The sequence below is a fragment of the Triturus cristatus genome, chromosome 8 (genome assembly GCF_964204655.1).
Source record: "Triturus cristatus chromosome 8, aTriCri1.1, whole genome shotgun sequence".
NCBI lineage: Eukaryota > Metazoa > Chordata > Amphibia > Caudata > Salamandridae > Triturus > Triturus cristatus.
In genome coordinates, this window is record NC_140591.1 from 366,090,999 (window position 1) to 366,107,488 (window position 16,490).

General features: G+C 42.0%; 1 protein-coding gene across 3 annotated transcripts in view; it reads right to left on the reverse strand.

Moving 5' to 3' along the window:
• DCLK1 (doublecortin like kinase 1) overlaps positions 1–16,490 on the reverse strand; it is a 1,175,807-nt gene that overhangs the window by 623,258 nt on the left and 536,059 nt on the right. For all 3 annotated transcript variants that reach the window (XM_085621707.1, XM_085621706.1, XM_085621708.1), the window contains exon 4: positions 10,594–10,693. In XM_085621707.1, coding sequence (XP_085477833.1) covers positions 10,594–10,693 — 100 coding nt within the window. The remainder of the gene's footprint in view (positions 1–10,593; positions 10,694–16,490) is intronic.

Below are 16,490 nucleotides of genomic sequence, written 5' to 3' on the forward strand. Positions count from 1 at the left end.
TCCAAACTAGCCTCAAACAGGAAGGAAAAAGATTATGCAGCAACAGCGGTTAGGATTAAGCCACAAATATCAAAAGGGAAACTAGAAGGCGCTCCTGGCCCCAACGGAATCCCGCCTATAATGTACAAGCAAGACGCTGACTTCTGGAGCAACACACTGGCGCCTGTCTTCCAAGAAATTAGTGAAACAGCGATATGTCCATCATCCTGGAGAGGATCAATAATAAGTCCGATCTATAAACAGGGCGAAAGGAGCAATCCAAGTAACCATCGACTTATCGCCCTTATTGACACAGAGGCAAAGTACTATGCGGGACTCCTCTTGGAGGAATTAACATCCTGGGCAACTTCAAAACACATCATCCCAGCAAACCAAACCAGATTCTGCAGAGGTCAGGGCACAATAACTAATATCATGGTGCTAACCCTACTGATAGACGCGGTTAAGACAGCCAAGAGCTCGCTATTTCTATGCTTCATAGATTACAGTGCCGCGTTTGACCATGTAGACCGCAGCAAACTCTTGCAGAAACTTGAAATATGGGGGATTCCCGGGCCACTTCTAAAACAGCTGATACTACTGCACACCAACACTTGTGTCAAGATTAAACTGGGAACTGGAACGCACCTTTCAAGCAAATCAATACCACCAAAGGTCTAAAACAAGGATGCGTTCTAGCCCCCATGCTGTTTAACCTTTTTCTCGCAGATCTTCCTGGAGAACTGGACAAAACCAAATTGCATGCCCCACGGTTGGGAGACATTACACTATCAAACCTCCTATATGCAGATGACCTGGTCTTAATTAGTCGGTCCCCGATTGGACTACAACACCTCCTCGACACCACAAACAAATTCTCATCAAACACTGCATTAAAGATCAACTTAAACAAATCAAAAGTTATGTCAGTGAACCATAATAAAACAAAGAAACTTGCATGGTTCCTCGACGGACAGAGGCTAGACCACGTAGCCAATTATAAATACCTAGGTGTACTATTAGACAGTAGAGGTTCGTTTAAACCCAAACTAGAGGCCATCCGTCGGAAGGGCACAATATTCTATTTCTCAATGAAGCCCCTGAAGAAAGTTCTCCCCAATCAATCATTGGATCTCCTTCTACAGGTGATCAGAGCACGTCTACAGCCAATGCTCACATATGGCAGTGAACCCATGCAAGGGAAAGATGCGACAGCTCTAGACAAATAATCAGTAGAGCATACAGGGCAATCTTCCATATGCCGAACTACGTTTCCCCTGCCCAACCCCGCCTCGAATTTGGTCTTCAGAGACAAACGGTGGAGAGATGAGGCGCCTATATAAAAAGCTGGTGTAAAATCAGAGGCGCGGAGCAAGGATCTCTAAACGCCCATCTCTGGACCGAACTGTCCACCCGGGAGAACTCACCCGGCAGGAAGTATCTATTAGAATCACTGGAGTACCTGGAATTATCAAATCTCTGGGAGTCATCCACAGACAATAAAAGATTCAAAAAGGTGGTAACAAAAGTAACCAAAATTATATCATCCATAGAAGACAAAGAAATTCTGGCCAAGAGGCCTCATGGATGGACAGTGCTGAAAGATTATAAAGTTCAAAAGCCGTAGGAATACCTGAAAACGGGTCTCACGCAGAAGACAAAAAAGACACATTTTTAAAACTGCGCTTCGGCATCCTACCAATACTACCTCACCTAGCACCTTGGAAAAGGGGAACAGAAGAACACCTTTGCCGTCTTTGTAGAACAGGGAAAGAGGACCTAATACATATAATTTGCATATGCCCAAACATGATGGACGAGTATTATGGAACCAAAAGGTCATTACAAGCTGCAGGCAGGCTGTGAAGCTGTGCTTCAAACCTGAAGAGATCCAGCTAAATTGCAGACTAACAAAGTACTTTGATAAAGTGGCCAGAAGGCTCACAAGCTAGCCATACGGTACATCTGAAGTACAGCAAGCAACAGCATTTCAACCAAACAAAGGAACAGTCCACCAAGACACTTGCCAAGTCATAATTACGCTCCAGCAAACAGAGGCACATTCACTTTATAAACTTAGAAAAGGACTATACAGACAATGCAGTTGAGACTGTCTCGATTTTATAGAGTGTAAAATACTTTTTTCTTCTTATTCGAATAATATAAGTGTAAAACAAGGTTTGATGATTTTTATTGATGGAAGTTTTAATATTGTGAGTTTTAATTAACTGTACAATAAAGTTATTCTTATTCTTATTCTTCATATTGAAGAAGGAGGCAGAATTCCTTCCTTTATAATGTTATGGAACTCTAAGGTGACTTGCAATATCCTTATCATGTATGGCAGGGGGTACTTTTTTGTCTTATAATTCATGGTCACATTATTACCTTTTCCACAAACCACTCAAATCCTTGTTGTATAGCTCTTTCATATGAAAGAGAGAGCATGTTTGCAGAAAAGAAGAATAAAAAGAATCTCTGGTGCAAAGTTACACACATCAAAACAGCTTTTCTGATATTTGTTGCAAAAAGATATTCGATGCAGTTTAAAGAAAGTTTGTGTTTTAAAAAATGACACAGTAGAAACATGCAGAAAGATTTTAACTTTTCAATAATTACACAAGGAGTGCAAAAAATAAACACATTGCTGTCAATATCTTTCTTCTGGTATATGTACAGGTACAAAGACTAGAAGAAAGAAAAACAGATTTACTTTTTCGTTCTTTACACAGCCGATTTAATTATGCTCCATGACCTGACCAGCCTTTACCCTCGTTTGCTGGCTCTGGCAGCAGGCATTGTGACATCAGACATCAAATGTTAATACAGTTGAGTTCTGACATACTTTCTTTATAATGGGCGACTGGGTGCATCACAAGTCACTGATTATGAAGAAATTAGAGGTGAGTTTTTATATAGGGACCTTAGAATTCCATGTATTATAAACAGATAGCAGATATAGTGGATTCAAGAGACATGATAAGTTGTCATACTTGCAACCCCTGGTAACCCAGGAGGACTTTTTGGCATCAACTACTGTACTACATAAGGCCTAGCCATCATGTTTGTGTCCATATTTTCACTTCTGTTGGTGACAGTCACTCAGGTGATGGTTCATGATATATTTGGGAGCCTCTGTATCATAAGGTGCGAAGGCGGTCACATCCAGTGGTCAAAGTGGGATACTGGAGTGGCACGACCTGCCTACGCTTTTTTAATTTAAGGAAAACAGTTCCCTACTTTCTGTGAAAAGATAACCACCCCTTGACCGTTAATTCCGAGAGCTGAAATGCTTCCGCTGCAGTGTAAGGCAGGAGTCTCCTGTGCTGTGAAACAGAAGGCAGGCAGACAGCTAAACAAGCCTTCTTGTCAGGGTACCTGCATGCCTGAAACAAATGCAAATGTAAATGTGCACAACGGGTCAATCTGCAAATGTAAAGGTAGCTCAAAAGCCTTGGCTTTAAATAATGGAATAATATGACAGATTTATTCTTTTTGAGTGGTATTGGAAAGAAGTTACCAGCTGAGCTGTAAAGTGTGTGCTTTGTAAAGGGGCATAACAAAGGACTCTGCGCCGCAAGGGCTGCAAGGTCCTGTGTTATCCCCTAACTATTCTACACTGCTCCGACCAGGATTAATTTCCATGGATGTCTGGTTACAAACACAGACCTCTGCAATGCATTAGCTAATAGAGGTTTCATAAAGCACAATAGTGCATTTCCCATGGATTTACTTAACTTGCATCGTTTAGCTTACATTTAAGCTGCCTGTTATTTTATAACTACATACCTGAAGATGAAAGACGAAAACGTTACAGAAAATTTAGTTTTTTAGCCACACCTTTGACCCTGCTTACTCGTCCCGCCCCCATTGTGCACTTCGACCGCTGGTCACAACCATGTCCCCTGAAGATCTCTAGAAACAGAGCTTTGAAATGGCTAACTGGGGACTCCATAGCTGGATTTACAGCTGTTGCTTTAATTCACCAAACTGTAAACCTGAGGCCCAAAATATCAACAGACCAAAAAAATTATGTACAAAAGAAATACCCTGCAGTTTACCCCTTCGGACAATCTCACTGTACTAAAACATAATTGTAATCTTGCCAGAAAGCGTCGTTTTCATTCCCAGGCACTGTATTTTCAAAGTCACTCCCTCAGTAGCTCAGAGACAATATACCTGATTCACAAAGTCATGTGAGGATGCTAAAAAATTACTCCTGTAGTACCCTTTGACATACTCTTACATGCCTTTGTGAATTAGCCTAAAGATCTCAACTGGAAATAAAATGGAAATTTTTGGGTCATATTCACATAAGTTTAATAAACAAAAAAAAAGTGCCCTCTTTGCACTTTTATTATTAGTTTGTGGGGCGTTCTGGAGCCGTGTAAGAGGAAGTAAAACAATTCTCATGCAGAACTACTTCCTATGCTCCCGCGAGAAAGTGTCTTGTCACTGATTTTAAAGTTATTTTCCTCCAAAATCGCTCCTGTTAGATGTTGTTTTTCCACCTCTTCCTGTATCGTAACAGGATTCGGATTCGATGTATTTGAATATGTAAATTAGTGGCAGGCTAAGCTCTGTGAGTACTGAGGTTTGGTTACAAATACAGAAATAGGAGCTGTCTGAAGAGATGGAATTCACTTCAACTTGTTATTTCTCAGCTTCTTAGCAGGTGCCCCAAACATATGGTAGATATTCAAATGGTACATATTGTACAGTACATAGCTGGTGACATGTTCACACATCTTATGTCTTTCTTATTCACAGATTTGTATTGTTTCTTTCATCCAGAGCTATTTGAAACAAACCCTTTGTCTCAGTTGAGTCTGCAAGGCCGATTCAATAACCTGTTCATTAAAGTCACAAGGAGCATATTAACAATGCGGCGATAAAAAATTATCGCTGTATTTGCGTCCAGTTTCGGCCGAAAAGCGGCGATAATTTTATCGCCTTATCAGCAAAGACACGCTATCGGGTGTTTTGCTGATTTTTGCTCCCGTTTCCAGCACTCCTAACTTCGCATCGCTAATGAGATGAAAATTAGGCGTGTCTGTGGAAACAACATGGGTAAATATCGCGAAGGCAGCTTCGCGATATTTACAATGCGGGGAAGCGATTATTTTAATCGCGCTAAGAATGCCTTAACGCAGGAATTTAACGTCTGTTTAATTCCTGACTAAGGCATACCTAACATGGAAGGTGGATTCATTTGATACGACCACAGGGTCGTATCATCACACATATTGCTGTTTTACATGGAACATCACTGGAAAACCAGCGATGTTCAATGGAAAAGGGCGCTATCGCTGGAATATACATCGCCATGGCGCTAAGCGTTGTTAATACAACGCTAGCCTTGCGAAATATTCCAGCGATAGAAAAAAATGTGGTATTCAAGGTCAGCGATAATCATCGCTGTCTGTTGTAAATATGCCCCACAAATTCATTAATCGTTGAGTTATTTCTATGACTGAAGAGGCTTCTAACCTTTATACATTCACAAAATCCCCAGGAGCAGTCATGCCAATCTACTCAGTTTTAGATTTCCATGAATAATTCTACTTCTGTACACCCCATGTAAACAACATGCAGCACTAAGGGGCATATTTACAGGCCCCTTGCGCCGCTGTGCGTCAGTTTTAATATGGGAAAAAATGACGTACCGGTGGCACAAGAGGCATGTAAATAAGCCCATAAGGGTCATATTTATAATAAAATGTCAGATCGCAGAGCAGCGCCACATGTGGCAGCACCGTGCTCCAACATTTTGAAAACGCAGGCGCACCCCTTTGTTTTCCTTAGCCCTGGTGCAAAAAAAGCGACCTATCTCCAGCGCAGGCACCCTGCTGCCATGTTGCAAGGCTGCCTGTGCTGCAGGGACGATTGTTTACGTGCAGGAAGAGACACCTTCCGGCACATAAACAATCGATAATGGTGATTTGCACCTTCTATGTGTGCTGCAGAATGCAAGAAGAAATTAATAATTTCTCCTCATGTCGCCATTCTAAAGCTGGTATTCCATGATGTTCATTTTTAGCGCTGCCGAAGCCTTGTAAATCTAGGGCAGCGCCAAAAAGCAATGGGTGTTGCGTTGGAACTCCCACAGCAAAACGATTGCACGCTCCCTTGCCACAGAGGACTGCCACGGAAAGGGGCATGTTTGCAAAGCGGCGTTAAGTCACGCAAAGTGGCTTAGCGCCACCTTGTAAATAGGAATATGGCGCTGCACCATTGAAGCGTCAAAAAATGTGATGCTCCGGTTGCGGTGATGGCTTGTAAATATGACTTAAGCTTACAAGAGATGCGCACTGTCACATTTCACTTTATTCTTTCCTTTGAGTTGTTTGGTGTGCATTTTCCCTCATTTGATCAATTATTTCAAATCTCCTTTGGAAAAAAGTCTCTGCATGCAGCAAGTGGGGCGGACACATTGGGCAAGTTATCTGAGTATTTGCAAGTTACAAATCTGTGGGTGTTTCCTGCCCTCACACTGACGAAACCCCTCCTTTCACAGGCAATATCTAGATTCCTGCCTCTACTCTTAGCTATAATATTGTGTAAACTCTGCTATTCAGGTGAATTTTCCATCTAAAGGCGTTAATATCTACAGATCCTGCATACCAGGAGTCAAGAATCAAGACCACTAAATTAAGCTCAAAGGGCCACATGCATCATTCAAAATACCGGCCACAAAGGGGCAGATTCTCAGATTCTGCCCCTTTGCGACCGGTATTTTTGGATTTGGGATGCAAAAATCGCAATTTAAGTAATCGCTAAATATGTGATGACTTAAATTGCGATTGCATTTAGGGAATCGCAAAGTGCAATTCCCTAAATGCAATGCATTAACCCAAAGCATTTTGCGATTTCACAATTAAGAAATGCAAATTACCATCAATTCAAAGTTGATGGTAATTTGCCAGAACTTTGAAAAATGCACTGTTGCGCATTTTTCAAAGTTCCATGTTGCACACACACATGCCTTTGGGGCATGTGTGTGTGCAACAAGTGGTAACATGGTAATTTCAGGGGTGCATCAGGGTGTCCTTTTGGCACCCATGCACCCTTAAAATTGCATGTGCAATTTGCGAGTACCTACGTGGTACGCATGCAATTCCCATTCATTCCTATGGGCCTCTAGGCCTCTATGCCCATAGGAACGAATTGGAAGCAATTCCCCAATTGCGATTTGCAATTTGCAAATCGCAATTAAGGAATGTGTAGGAATCGCAATTTCTTTGCGATTCCTATATGCATTATCAATTGCGGCTCCTAAATTGCGATTTCATGAAAATCGCAATTTAGGAATCGTAATTACAAAGTTTGATGCATGTGGCCCATACATTATACTTTTGTACACACAATTTGAAAATAGATGTGCGAAAACAGTTGTGAATCAGGCACTCAGTGGCTATGTGTTCACTTCATAGAAGGCAGCATTCCCAATGAAACTCACTGACTGTGGTGGGCAGTCTCAGCAAAGATGCAAAGGACAATCATGTCGAAGCAACTTCCTTCTACCTATTCAGGATGGGCTCTGCAGAGCGCGGTTGAGGCGCATGGATGGAGGGGGATGTGAGAGCTGTCATAGCCTCTGCCTGAGCTGAAGATCACATGTGAACATGGAGGCTGTGGTTTGCACCTTCCTTTCACAGAACCTCAGGACAATATTTTGCTGTTCGGTAATTCGTCCTTACCTGGTAGTACATGGTTGTTAAAAATGTACATGCAATTGGTATTGAATCACCGAAGACACTGCACCTGCAGCCTAGTACACAAATCTATATTTTAGCAATAACAAAAAGGTTATTATGAATTAAAGCACATAAAAGTAAACAAGACTTGGCAGAAAGATGTATTACATTTTGATCTGAGCTCCTAACTCATTTGATGGACACTTCAAATTGCATTGGTGACAGGTATCATGCGCTGTACCGTGATTTGCATCATTCATATTCATAAAGCGCGCACAACTATTTCAAGGAATAAGATGGCTATATGAATCCATACCTTTTTATGTATGTCATCTTTACTTTGTTTAAATCATGTTGTAAAGAGCGCGTAAATGCATAGTGAAGGACTTTACAACTTTTGTATTTTTACCTGCTGGAAGGGGTGGGTAACTCATTAAATTGTCTAGCTGATGAGTCTCTCAAGGCAGACCCGTCTTCAGGGCACATGAATATCTACGGGGTACCTGATCAGGGACCAGTGTAAGCTTCATAAAGATACCTTTGTAGAATGTGAGTTCATCTCATGTGAACATGTGAACATGAACATATTTGCTGGATCGCAACCATTAAATTGCAGTGTTTGGCATTAATATGCTGAGATATTGTTTCTTAAAAGAGGACCCACATCGAATTTGATATACTAGATATCATGACTCATTATCATATCTAATCCACATTTGTGGGATTATTTCATTGGGTATGTTTGTGAGTACTTTTCGGAGTCCAGAATGCTTGTGCCATCTAAATACTTCCTTTTTGCAAGTCGCGAGATCTAGAACCCATACTGACAATCTTGGATGCTTTACCCCTGAAACTGTTGATATGTCTGCCCTGGTGTTTCTAACAAAAGACTCTGCAGAGTTCAGATAATGAGGAAATAACTGGAGAAAAACAACACTGAAAAGCCACCAAAGCTGGTTCCTTACTCAGTCACAAACACCCACACATTAAGCATTTGCATGTGGCATGCTCACGCGCAAATGGGAACAGTATATGTGCTACCATGGTGCAAAAATACAGAGGCATTAACATTCAGGAAACACTTAGGGCCATACCTTTAAACAAAAAGAATGATCAAAAAATCAAAGGAGGGAGTCTACCATGTATTATGTGAATAATTATGCACCCATGGGTGTCCTGCTATTTTTATTTTTCTTTGAAGTGTTTAGTCATACGTGAAAAATGGTGCAAAAGGATCAGAGCTCCTTCTCTCAATTTGTGGGAAGGGCAATGTTTCAAAAAATTGTAAAATACCCCTCACACACTGAAACCTGATTCAGTGTCATGCTTCATCATTGGGGTCTTCCTGCCCCTCTACGGGACGGGGCGTGCTACGACTTACGTAGACGCAGGTGCACTTTATTCAGTGATTGGTGAGTATGTGTAGTGCGTGGGATCGTGAAAAGAAAATGTGAGATGTTTAAAAATGTTCTGGCTAGTGGAACGAAAATACTTTATTGTCTTCCTTGGCTGGGAATAGTAAAAGTGGGGAGGTGTAGATGGTGTACTATAATGAGTCACCTCCTACAAGGTCGACATGTTTCAGAAGCCATCTCCTTGGCTTTCTTCCTCAGGACCAAAAAAACGATCCCTGTTACACCTCAATGGGTGAGAGAATAAATGTACATATGCTTGATAGTCACAAACACTGTCCTTCTCACTCTATCTCTGTTGCTGCCTATTGATATGTGTTCGTAGCCATTAGCTGTGAGATTTCCTACTGCTGCCCATACACGAATCACCACAATGGCCACCTCCCTCAAGTATCAAAATAAAATCCACTGCCTTTTGAAAGATGGAGCTTTAAACCATGCATCAACCAATAATTCAATACAGCTGTATCCCATTTCTTATCACAAAGTGGTGTCTCTTCTCGAATTCCATGTCACCTATTCACACACAGAGTATGTGTGGTGTTTTTCAAGTGTATCCATCCCCTATTTAGTTTGCCTGCATGCCCCAGAGGGAAGTGGGAATCTATAATTGTGTGGCTTTAGCCTCACATCATGTCATTGTTGATAGTGTTGGTTGATATGTTGTTTTGTTGCTCTTGTGCGTTCATTGAATATATTTTTCCTTTAGCAGTTTCACTGAAAAATGCAAAGGACATGGACAGCATACTAATAACAAATAACAGCAGCAGTTAACACAGCCATTTTTCAATTATATTACATAACATTCAGACATTAGGGTGTAAGGTAGTAAGTCAGATGACACTACAAAAAACATGAATGCGTGTAAAATAGGGGGATCAATGACTAAATGTAAGAATGCTGTTGTGTTGGACAAAGTGAATACATCTGAACTGTTTGTTGGAAGCATTTGACAACAAGTCCAAGACAAAGGTTCATGCTAGGAGTCAGTCACAAGTCTAATATCTGTAGCATAGGCCAATATTTTGCCCCAACTGGGGTGAACTGGCTAGTCCCTGATGCATAAATTGGAAGTCTTCCCGATTAAGGGCTAGATGTATCAAGCATTTGCAGGGTCGAAAACGGCCCGATTTGTAGAATCGGCCCGTTTGAGAGCCGAAAAATGCATTTTGGTATGTATCATTCCCAATTGCAATTTGGTAACGTTACTGAATCACAGTTTGGAATTGCAAATCCATACAGATTCGGTATTAGGGAGGTACGTGTTTAAGAAATTCCTTCCTAATATTGAATCACAGTGGTATGTAAGAATGTTTTGCACCCAAAATGCACTCGCAAACATTTGCATTTTCCCATCGATTTGAAGTAGGTGGTAGCCCATCTGCAAATGGGAATTGGTTTCCAAATATTCTTCAGCCTCACCTAATCCCAATCCATCTACCCTTTTGATATCCTTCTGCCTCATTTCACCTCCGATGTACCAAGATGGAATTGACATTGCTTACCACTTTCATCCAGCAAAAAATCATCCTGGTAACGGAATTTCTCCGGGCCACAGGCAAGAAAGATGTCTTCATCCCCAAAGAAGTCCTGAAGGCACTGCACCTGTGACAGAAAGCATACCATTATCAGAACCAGAGCCTTAACTTTTTGAGTCATTAAAAGGCAATGAAAACTAAGGGCCATATTAACAAGGGCTGGCGATAAACTTATCGCCGCTTTAGCGTCCGTTTTTGGGCGAAAAGCGGCGATAACTTTATCGCTTCATCAGCAAGGACACGCTAGCGCGTGTTTTGCATACTTAACGCCCGTTCCCAGCACGCCTAACTTTGCATCGCTAATGAGATGCAAAATAGGCGTGCCTCAAAAAAGCTCCATGGATAAATATCGTGAAGGCAGCTTTGCGATATTTACAACAATGGCCCGGCCATGCTAGCTGGCCATTATCGCTGGATTTGGGCATCTGGTAAAATCCAGACTAATGTATCCATAACGTTGGGGGTGGATTATGGTGATACGACTACAGGGTCGTATCACCAAGGCTATTGCCGTTTTGAGTGCAACACCGCTGGTTTTCCAGCGATGTTGGCCCATTTCCCTGGATATCGCTGGAATATTATCGCCCTGGAGTAACGCGTTATTAATAACGCGATAACTGGGCGATAAATTCCAGCGATAGAAGGCGATAAATATAAAAGCGCTAAGTGTGCTTTGTGATATTTATCGCCATCTGTTGCTGATATGCCCCCATGTTTCTTGAAGTTGAAATCTCACACCATCACATGTCTGGGAGGCCAGGGCCTGGTTATTTTGAATACAAATTACCTTCAATATGTAGAAGCATTGAGGGATTTCAATGACAGAGTGCACGAGGTTTGAGTTTTGTTGGCATTTGCAGTTATTCTGGAGTCTTTCTAAACCCACTCCTTCATAAACATTGCATTCAGGCATATTTTTCGGTCACACGCATTTAGACTTGTAATGAAATAAAGATAATGCCTTAAAGAGGTCTTACTTGTGCAACTTGATAAAAAACTGATTACAGATTTTGGAGGGTGAACATTTATCTGCGAAAGAACACAACTTCTGCCCAATCAAAACATGCACTCTTGTCCACTAACCACTATTAATGGGCTGAGGGGCTGTGCCCTTCTAAGTTCACAGCGTTATGGATGGTAATTGCAAAATGCAATTACCATCCAATTTTTATTATCATAAATGCATGCTGTGTAGAGGTGCCTCGCTTTCACAGACGTCAGGCAGCTAGGCAGATTGTGCTACTTATGTCATGGCTTTGGAACATTAAAATGTGTATTTGAGCAGCCTACAGGCTGACATGCTGCCCGCCTGGGTTTGCAATACTTTTGGAACCAGTAATGACTCAATTACTGGGCACCACATTTTGAAGCTCCCCCGCCCATGTACAGTATCAGCCCTGTACTCCCTGGGCTGCTTGTCCGTCATTTGACGCTGCCTTGTACACCCCCTCCCTTCCCCAAGTGTCACACAGTGATGAGTTTGGAAAGGGAGGGTTTACAGCCTTTTGCAAGAGGCTTGTGATGCCAGAACAGGTCACAAGAAGCTTCGTTCTGGAAAAGAAACCTAACCTCTGTCGACACCAACCAGACAGAGCTGAAGACATTTCAGGACCAGACTACTGGGTAACTTAACATCCCATCTCTTTACCTTTCCTCTTGTTTTCTTTCTCCCTTTCTCTGCTCATTTAAAATCATTCATGCCTCAGTTCACCCCTTCATTACTACCTCTTTCCCTCCATTTCTCTCTCCATTTTCCTTCATTTTGTACTTTATTGCTTTCTGTGTAGGTGATTTATTCAGCGCTTACTTCTGTGTCTAGAAATCAAGTTGCCTAATTAAATTAGGCAACTTTATTTGTACACATAGAATGTCAGTCGGTTTCTGAAATGTAGTCATTTATCACCGACGCATGTTTTACAAGTTGCCTAATTAGGCTGGGTAAATGACTGCTTTTCAGAAACATCAGATGTGATTCTTCTCTGTCTGGCAGAATTTAGAATGCTGCCTGCTAGCATGACCACTGCTCTGTTCTGAGACCACAAGGATGGGATGACCACGTAGTCTTCACCGACAACACCTTTTTTGAGCCACTGACAGACATTGTGAGAAACATGCACTGCCTGCAGCCTGAACTCTCTATCATGGCCCATTATAAAAACATGGAGGTGACACGGTCCAAAGTATGCACTAAACAAGAGTATTTTGCCTCACGAACAAAGCACAAAAACACAGCATCTTGGAAATGGCTAACACTCTTAGGGCCAGCTCTACTAACGTTTTTTACGGGAGCAAATGGGTTTTAGACCCATTTGCGACCGCAAAAAATATGTGGCCCATGTACTAATCATATTTTGTGAGCCGCAAATCAATTTGCAACTCGCAAAATAGGATTAACGACTCGCTATTAGGAAGGGGCGTTCAAAGGGCAACCCTTCCTAATAGCGACTCCTGAAGCTATGTATGACTGTTTTGCAACCGCAATTGCGGTCGCAAAACAGTCGCAGTTTACCACCCTTCTCATAAGGGTGGTAAACCACACGCAAATGGGAGGGCGTCCCCAGGGGACCCCTTCCCCTTAGTGAGTGGCTCTCAAAATATTTTTTAAGGGCTGGAAGTGGTCCCAGGGACCACTGCCTGCCCTTAAAATATGAAACTGAAAAGTTTTTTTATTTTTTACATGCATCCCGTTTTCCTTTAGAAGAAACAGGCTGCATTTTAAAAAAACAGCTTAGTTTAAAAGCAGTACCAGACATGGTGGTCTGCTGACCCCAGCAGGCCACTATCTCTGGGAGTGCTAGCCATTCCCAATGGGGTCACAAATTGTGACAGCCTCATTAATATGCATGAGGCACGCAATTTGAAACCCATTGGGAATCTCAGACACTGCTGTGCGTCCAAATTTGCGAGTCCCAAATTGGTGGGTCGTACACCTGGTCCTTAGTGAATGCAGATTAAGTAAAACATAAATAATAAACAGGAATTAAATCACTGACATGGATGTCCTTAATGTTTTTTTCGTTATTTGTTCAAAAATTGATTAGTGTTGTTTGCCTGTTAATTTAAGCACATGACTATAGGGCCCGACCACGATTCATTTAAATGTCTGTTTTTAATTACCCAGCCCACTTTTAAGTCCTGCAGAGTGGCAACCACCAGAAGTGCTGGATACAAAGGCAGTTCATAACACTGGTGTTGCCTGCATTTTGTGCCATGAGATATATTAGGAAGCAATGGACACATGTTTATGAATATTGTGTTTGGTTTCTGGCCGGTAATTAGTTTTTTAGATCCAATAATGGGCATTGTTGGCCAGATCTCTGTAAGCTACCTTCTATCTTTATGTTTGTCAATGTCTGGAAGTGTTGAGCGATTTGATAGTTCCCAAGCGCTCGGTTCGATTTGTGACTAACAGTTGGTGTTTTCAGTATCACATAACACAGTCACTATTGCGCATAATTTACACAATCAAAACTTGGCAAGGCACATGTTTAAACTTTAGTGCAGGTTGTAACAGCAAATAGAATTGTGAATACTCTTCCTGCTTTTGACTGTCATTTTCTTATTATTAATACTCATAGGGAGTCTGACAGTTAATTCAAAGCTTCCATTAGACTGCCCGCCCGTGACTGAACCTGCCCACCAAATTACCAGTCTCTCAAAAAAACTTCCAAGAATGTCCATAGTACTACTACTCCCTATCGAACCTAGAGATAACCAGTCGTGAAGGTCATCTTCACATACTACTGTCAACAGGCCCAACATCAAAAGTGCACCCGTTTGCCTGTCCTACTTTTTACGAAAAAGATGTACAAGTGATAAGATATGTAGTTTCCCTTTCTCATAAGTAGTGGGGGGCGAAACCATTTATCATAGAACTAGTGCTGGAAATTGCACCAAAATTCACTATTTTAAAAAACTTTTCTCAGAGGGAGACCGATTCTCCTCACAAACGTCAGGCTCACTTGCTTCCCTCGTGTGCAAAAATCTAAACATTGCTCTTACGCCTCACCACTTTCTAATTCTACCAGCTGCCACTGCCACTAACTCGCCACTGCCACTAACTCACCACTTTCTAATTCTACCAGCCGCCACTGCCACTGACTGTGGTAGAGCCAAAGCTACTCTCTGTCGTACTCTCCAAAGCTCTTTTTTAGGTTGATTACACAAAGTAAACAACTTTTGCGCAGTCAAGCCAGACCTAACTAGGAGCAGTTTATATAATTTGCTTCTGAAGCCCCATGCACTGTTTAAATTTCACACCTTCAAAGAAAACACAAACTCGCTCTTGTCTTGCATGACTACAATTCCGTGCCCACTTAATTGTCCCTGTACACATTTCTCCTCCCCAAATGCCGACAACACGTAATTGACAAATATGTACTTCCTTTCCTGCCAGCCACTGGCGCCGCTGCTGATGTAAGGCAGACTCTTAGACAAAGGCAATAATAGGCCCCTCACATGTACCACTTCAGAAGCAGAACTGCTTGCAATCTATTCTTCTCTCTGTGGGAATGAGATCTCCATGGTGACCCTTACGTCATCGCCGAGCACTCAGCCTACCAATGGCTCGTATAATATTTTCTGAATACCAGACCATCCGGTAAATCGAAATGGACTGCCCCCTGCTCGTTGATTCCCTTCGCCTAGAGCTATAACACTGATGAAATTGAAAGTCCCAAAGGCAAGGCAGCTTTGAAGTAACAATGCACCTGTGGGCCCAGACAGCTGAACCACACTGCAAAGAAAGCCCTCCTTTTTTACCCCTTAACCACTGGCACCCCCAAGTGATCTTAAGTAACATGTTATCCCTCACTCCTCGCTCAAGGGAAAAGGACGTTACTTTGTGTGCATGAAGATGCTATGTTATGTGATGTGATGGTATGTTTTGTTTTGTTTTGTTATGTTATGTTATGGTATGGTATTGTATGTTATGTTATGTTTAATAACTCTTGGCACTGACACAACATTACGAATAATGCAACAGCAGAGTTTCTTCTGTAATAGGCAGTGGCGTGCCTCAAAAAGACGGGGCGCCCCTTTGAAATGTGAAGAGGGGCCCGCGGGCTTCCTTATCTCTCAGATATTCATAGACATTGTGCTGAATGGGGCACACTGAAGGGTTGGGGGCCTGTATAGGGTGCCCCCCCCACCTCACAGCAGGGCCTGGAGGGGCCTGTGCTCTGCCCCAGGTATTTAGCAGATACCAGCTGAAGTTTGGAAGAATGCCTAAAGGCCAGACCATCATCAGTGGCTTCTATTGCCTGAAGGAATACATTCCATAATGTGGCCTTCTTTACAGTATAGGTCCTGCCATACTGATTGTCATCCCTGTGAACAGTGTCATCCTTAGGAAATTTGGGGTCCTGGTCAAGATATATTTTGGTGCCCTCTGTTCTAAATAACTTTAACTTCTATTGCTCATATTTGGCTAATTCATGCATGATAGCAAAACAATTGAATTATACTTAAACTTTCAGAAATGGGGCCCAAAAATCCTTATGATGACACTGGGTAGAGAGAGACTGAGTTAAAGGTAGAGACAGTGAAAGAGAGGGAGAGAGGATGAGGCGGACAGACGGATGGACGGACGGATAGATGGATAATTAGATCGGCTGCTCGGGTACATCCATTGGTCAAGTGCTAGAAGGCACATGGTCCTGTCGAAAAGGAGATAATAGTTCCCCTCATTTTTGTAAACTTTTATTTTCTAAGAGGTTTCAGCTAAAAGTACTATGCAATTTAAATATTAAACCATTCAGCAGCAAAGCAGTCCCTAAAAGACCCTACCCAAAATCTTGGGCTTGATATATCGAACATTTTAAGTGGTTGGAAACGCTCTCACTTGCTAAATAGAGGGTTTGCAA